Source organism: Mus caroli, chromosome 7 (genome assembly GCF_900094665.2).
Source record: "Mus caroli chromosome 7, CAROLI_EIJ_v1.1, whole genome shotgun sequence".
NCBI classification, from domain to species: domain Eukaryota; kingdom Metazoa; phylum Chordata; class Mammalia; order Rodentia; family Muridae; genus Mus; species Mus caroli.
The window spans coordinates 104,223,260-104,229,842 of record NC_034576.1 but is presented as its reverse complement, the minus strand read 5'-3'; the positions used below and the strand labels follow the sequence as shown (position 1 = coordinate 104,229,842).

The 6,583-nt window shown below is 43.6% G+C and overlaps 1 protein-coding gene across 2 annotated transcripts in view; it reads left to right on the top strand.

Annotated features, from left to right (window-relative positions):
- LOC110298813 (T-cell ecto-ADP-ribosyltransferase 2) overlaps window positions 1–3,181 on the top strand; it is a 25,120-nt gene extending 21,939 nt beyond the window's left edge. Inside the window, exons 2-4 of one of the 2 annotated variants that reach the window (XM_029479175.1) lie at window positions 461–848; window positions 1,113–1,190; window positions 2,795–3,181. In XM_029479175.1, coding sequence (XP_029335035.1) covers window positions 461–848; window positions 1,113–1,190; window positions 2,795–2,877 — 549 coding nt within the window. In that variant the 3' untranslated portion in view covers window positions 2,878–3,181. Of the gene's footprint in view, window positions 1–460; window positions 1,191–2,794 lie in introns of both variants that reach the window. The other variant, XM_021168293.2, reaches the window with a different exon arrangement.
- Window positions 3,182–6,583: the final 3,402 nt, after the last annotated feature.

Here is a 6,583-nt window from a genome sequence, read left to right as displayed (position 1 = left end):
ACCCACATCCTGTTGACCTCTCTTTCCCCTGCCCACCTCTTTGCAATATGACAGTTCCCACGGTTGAGTCTGTGGTAGCGGATGTTGGAGAGCATGAACCTTTGAAGAAGTAATATAGAGATAATATCAGAGAGCTGTGTGTGTGTCGGGGGGGGTGAATATGAACAATCTGCAATGACATATGACTATGCAAAGGTCATGATGAGGCCTCTTGTTTTGTGTGCTCACTAAAGAGCTAATTGAGTAAAGAAGGAAGTATAGTATCTGTGTGCACAAAGGAGTCAGAGCGCTCAGCCTTACCCTTCTCCCTTCTTAGGATGGAATGAGATTGTGTCCATGCCTGAGCCATGTGTGAAGTGGGTGTATGTGACATCTCATGCTTCACGCTCCACATTATCCAGCACATGCTGAGAACTTAGCAAACTTAGTGGTAACAGAGGACCCTGCTTCTTTCTTTCAGGTGACTGGCCTGACAGGGCCTGTCATGCTAGACATGGCTCCCAATGCATTTGATGATCAGTATGAGGGCTGTGTCGAAGACATGGAGAAAAGGGCACCCCAGCTGTTACAAGAAGACTTCAACATGAATGAGAAATTAAAACTTGAGTGGAAAAAAGCAGAGATAAAATGGAAGGAGATCAAAAATTGTATGAGTTATCCCCAAGGTTTCCATGATTTCCATGGAACAGCTTTAGTTGCCTACACTGGGGAAATCTTCAGAAGCTTTAATGAGGCTACTAGAGAGTTCAAAGTGAATCCTGGTAACTTCCACTACAAGGCCTTCCATTACTACTTAACAAGAGCTCTTCAGCTTTTGAGTGACCAGCGTTGTAGTGCAGTTTACCGAGGTACTAACGTCAAGTTTCTTTACACTGGGACGGGCTCTGTGCGATTCGGGCAATTCACATCCTCTTCCTTAAGCTGGAAAGTAGCTACTTCTCAACCATATTTCAATGGACAGGGGACAGTATTTATCATCAACACCTGCTTGGGGGTTCACATCAAACGTTGTTCCTACAAGACTAATGAAGAGGAGGTGTTAATTCCAGGTTATGAAGTATATCACAAAGTCACAACACAAACTGTCAAAGGGTATATCCAAATTTCTCTAGACTCCCCGGAAAGGAAGAAGAGCAACTTCAATTGCGTCTATAGCGGTTCTACTCAAGCAGTCAAAATTAGCAGCTTAGGTAAGACTGGGTCTGCATTAGAGATGGCAGGGGACCTCATGGAATGGAAGAGGGGGTGCTCCCTACTAGAAGCCACATGGTAGATCTTGCCCATGGCTAGGATGCCTGGAATGGTGAATGGTAGCATTGATAAGCCCAGGGCATGCAGCTCAGTGACAGTGTGTCAGAAATGATTGAAACAGTGAACAACTTCAGGAAAAAGCTCTTACTAGGGACTCCTCATGATGAGTGACATGTGTCATCTGCAGCTGTTTCTCCATCCTTTCAAACTAAAGATGCCCGTGTTTGGGGGGTCTCCAAGCATGTATACACATCATGCTTTGTGGCCTGAGTTCTCTTCATCCCTTGACCAGATATCTCATTCAATGGAAGCAAAGACTCCATCAATTTTATCATGGTAATTACTTTCAAGGCACAGTTCAAGTATCACATATCTTAGTAATCCTTCCTTAATACTTCCAGAGAAAACTACTGTACCATGCTCTCTGTCATAGCTTTGGAGTCAGACTCAGTGGTTCTCTGGTTCAAACACTACTAGTTCTGTGAGACTATTGGCAAGTTACCAGGTATCGGTGCCTCTGTTTTTTTTTTTTTTCCATTTCAGTATTAAAGACCCAAATAACGAATATTCTAGTAGTATTGCCTTGAGAATTAAAAGAAATTCATTCAAGATATATTACTTGGTATGTATATATCGTTCAACAAATGCTGTTTGATTTTAAATATGAAGAACACTGTTCACTCCTCAGGTATTTGATTCAAATTCATATTGATGAGGAACTCAATACTTACAGAAAAATCTCTTGCTTACAATCTAGGGACCTTGTCTCCTATCACCCACCACTCAGGATCTGGGGAGTGTCTGGCTTACATCCTGGCTCCACCTAATGTTGTCTAGGATGTTAAGTTTGACTGAAAACCCAAGGAGCCAACTTGAAATGAGTTACAGTTTGAGGAGTGCGCACAGAGTAGTCTTTGGTCTAAGTGGCCCTAACACTCTGAAGGGTTTCTGCAAACATGAGAAGTCTTGGGAGGCAGAAGGAAAACTAGGGGAAGTTGTCACAGGGATTCTATGTGCTTGCATAGAGACCTTTTGATTTTGGATCAGTCACAGGGAAACCATGATGTCTACTCAGGTACAGAGTCCACCAAGAAAGATGCTGCCCTTCTGGGGCAAATGGCCCATGTCCAGGCTGAAAGGCACAGATAAGCTCTAGATCACACACACCAGCTAGTATAGAATACATGATGCTTCAACAGTAGACCTTCAGAAGTTTTATACCTAGAATCCTCTTCTTAGGTGAAGAAGGCAAAGCCATGTAGGCTTTATATCATCATCATCATCATCATCATTATTCTAGACAGGATCTTAGAGCACGGAACCTGGGACATGGTGGGAATCCATCCATTTGCTCACTCTCCTGGAATTTGAGTACTTCATCAACAGTACTGAGTGTGCTGGAAGAGTCTAGCCAGGCACCCTATCCCTCTAGAGCCTACTGTCTTGGGTTTTGAGCTATATATAAAATTCGGGATGTTTAGGGGAGCTATCCATGCCCTGAGAGATCCCACACTGAACACTCTCTTTCTCCTCCCTTCTTCAGAATCCAGAGAGAGCTGTGCATCCCTGTTCCTTGTGGTTCTCCTCGGTCTTCTGGTCCAGCAGCTTACTCTTGCTGAGCTGTAGCCCTCTCCTGTGTGCAGTCTGTGGGTCGTAGTGTTAAAGGGAGGCCAAGGGGGCAAGCCCTGTTTGGTTATTTAAGATCTGTGGAAGGGGAAAGGGTGGGATCCTTTCAGGGGAGGTCTGCTTTAGCATTCATGACTTCTATAAGCGTCCAAGGTATCTTCTGGGTCTGTCTTGAAACTTTGCACTCTGACTTCAAATTATGACTCTTCGACACTTTGCTATGATCAAAAAGCAATGTTTATCTGCCTTGTCAGCTGTACGTAAGAGATTTAAAGTATGCAATTCGTGGTGAATTTTATATTCTAGGGAAATAAAAATTTATAATCACAGCTTGCTTTGTAACTAGATATTTCTATAAATTTTATTTGTCTGAGAAGCTCTTCTAAAGTATGAAATCTGATTCCCACACTTCTGCAGCTGAGAAAGTTCATATGCCATATTTCTCACAGATGCTCTTGCAGGACAAATTCCATGAGCCATAAACATAAGTTTTGATCCAGTTAAAATCTACTCCCTACTCTACCCCATTAGAAATACAACCAGCTACTGAGCCCTGTCAGTTTACTTGAATAACCTTGATTGTCTCTAAAGACATAATTAAGCAAATTAATTTTTGAGTCAGGGTTCCTCTGTGTAACACACCTGCCTGTAGTAGAAATTGCTTTGTAGAATAGGCTAGCCTCAAATTCACAGAGATATGCCTGCCTCTGCCTGCTGAATGCTGGGATTAATGGCATGCACCACCACTCTCTGGCTAAGGACATTAATTTTTAAAATTGTATTATTTCTGTATGTGCATGATGTGGGTGTGCTCATGCCTCAGAATGTGGGTAGGGGTTGTTGGGAGCAAGCAAAAGAGACTTGTTCTAAGTGCTGCCATTTTGTTTTCCAACTCCACTTAATCATAGGGGGAAACTAAGTTCAAGGCCCCAGCCCTAGGGAAGCTGGGGACTTCCCAATAGCTGAACAGCGTCTGTTGTAAGGTGACAGTTGTCTGAGTTCAGCTATCTCAGGGGCAACTTCTCTGTTTTTTTGGCAGGGCCAAACTAAGTTCATATTCCCAGGCCCAGAAACCAACTCCTATCCTGACATAAGTGGAAACTCCCTTATGCCAAAATATGGTTGGAGAATGCTACAGCCCACCACACACTCCCTCGATTTATGATTTCATTCTTTAAATATGCTGTCTGACTTCCCTTCAGGGTTGGAGTTCAGCTCCTGAGTCTGTCCTGCAGCCCTGATCTATCCTTAGCAGCTTGATTACAAAGAGTTTTTGTCATCTGCCTCAGCCTGGTGTTTGAGTTCTGTTGGATCTAAGCAGACCCCATAACAGGGTCAGAAGATAACTCAGGGCATCAGCTCTCTCCTTCCACCCTTATGAACGTTCCAGGAATCAAACTCAGGTTCTCAGCTCACACACCAAGCATTTTAACCGTTGAACCAGCTCACCTCCCAGACAGGCACATTTTGAGGCATATATGGGTCAGGAAGTCTGTGCCCTGTATTTACCAAGGGTGGGTTCAGCTCACGTGAACAAAGATTCCCTTACTCCCCCTTCCCCACTCTCCATGCATGAAGATAATCCTGTCTTGTTTGTCAGTAAGCAACAGACAATGTTTTAATTGTGCAAGACGAAACAAGATGATCTGGTTGCAGTGGTGCACACCCAGGACCCAGGAGACGGAGGCAAGAGAATCTTGTGACTTTGAGGCCAGCCTGGTCTATGTAGCAAGTTCCCAGGGAGCCAGAGATACATAATGAGACCTGCCTTAAAACAACAACATTACAACAACAACAACAAAACAAACAAGCACACACACACATACCCCAAAAAAAACAGCAACAACAAAACATTGTCGATAGAGTCAAAAAAATTGAACCACGCAAGCACAGACAGGAAGTGGATCGCAGGGGTGGCCTTTAAAACTCAGGGTAGAGTCAAGAGCTCTGGGGTACTGGTTAGTTCATAATGTTGTTCCACCTATAGGGTTGCAGATCCCTTTAGCTCCTTGGGTACTTTCTCTAGCTCCTCCATTGGGAGCCCTGTGATCCATCCACTAGCTGACTGTGAGCATCCACTTCTGTGTTTGCCAGGCCCCGGCATAGTCTCACAAGAGACAGCTATATCTGGGTCCTTTCAGCAAAATCTTGCTAGTGTATGCAATTGTGTCAGGGCTTGGAAGCTGATTATGGTCGGCCATCACTGGAAAGAGAGGCCCATTGGACACACAAACTTTATATGCCCCAGTACAGGGGAACGCCAGAGCAAAAAAGGGGGAATGGGTGGGTAGGGAAGTGGGGGGGAGGGTATGGGGGACTTTCGGGATAGCATTGGAAATGTAATTGAGGAAAATACATAATAAAAAAATATTAAAAATTAAAAAAAACCTCAGGGTAGGAAAGTAGATTCAATGAATGGAATGAAGGCACCTGGCTCTCAGATCCTTACACGAGCCTGTTAAGTAACATTCATGGTAAACCACTACTTGGAACAAGACTTCTGTGCCAGGCCCCAGCTGACCAGTTCTTTCTTGCCTCTGAAACCAGCTCCCACTGCTCAGCAGGATAGCGGACTCCTTCTGTTTTGTGGAACAAGATGTTGCCTGGCTCTGGAGTAGATACTAAAAGGCCAATTTGATGTCTAAACTAAACCTGCTCTCTCCCTCTCCCCCTCTCCCTCCTCTCCCTCCCCCTCCCCCTCTCTCTGTTTTTCAAGACACCATACATAAGAGTCCTCCTGAAAAGGGGCTGGAAAAGTGCCTCAGTGGTTAAGAGCACTGTCTGTTCTTCCAAAGCTCTGAGTTTAATTCCCAACAACCACACAAAGTCTCTCAACCATCTGTAATGAGATTTGATGCCTTCTTCTGGTATGTCTGAAGACAGTGTATTCACATTCATAAAATAAATAAATCTTTTTTTAAGTTATCCTGAAAAATTAAAGGTTTAAATGTAAAAAAAAAATTAACCTCTGAAATTATTACTAAAATGTAGAAAAATATTTATCATCAGAACAAGAGGGGGTCAGGAGAGGCTTATTTCTTCTCCATGCCTAATTCAGACCCCCCAGGGCTCTGTTCATAGTCACTCCTGGATGCAGGATGCTTGGGACACCAACACGACCATTCTCCCACAGTTTCTGAGGCAAGATAAGGGGACGATATACGAACGTGTGACTGGATCCCTGGGTCTTCCTTTATCACTGTTCATAATGATATTATCCTCTTCAGACACAGTTCAGTGATCAAAGCAAGTCACCCAGCTATCTCGAGCTTCAAAAAATGCCTTCAAGGTGTCTGCAAGGGCAAGAAAGGGAGGTCACTTAGAACAAACCTGATTCATTGAGAAATATTTCTTGAGACCACGAAAAGCACAGTCAAAGAGAAACAAAACCAGCACAATTATAACAATGTTGTGTTAATTAGTTTTCTTACTGCTGTGATCAGATAATCAACAGGAGCAACTTAAGGGAGAAAGGATTTATTTTGGCTCAATATTCAGGGCATGAAGAGTTCATTAGTTGCCAGGCATAGTGGCACAGACCTTTGATCCCAGAACTATGGCGGTAGGTGTAGACAAATCTCTGAGTTTGAGACCAGCCTCACTACACAGAGAAATCCAGGACAGCCAGGGCTACATAAAGGGATCCTGTCTTAAAAACAAAACAAAGATTCCATCTAGAGGACTCAAAGACCCACAGCTAAATATT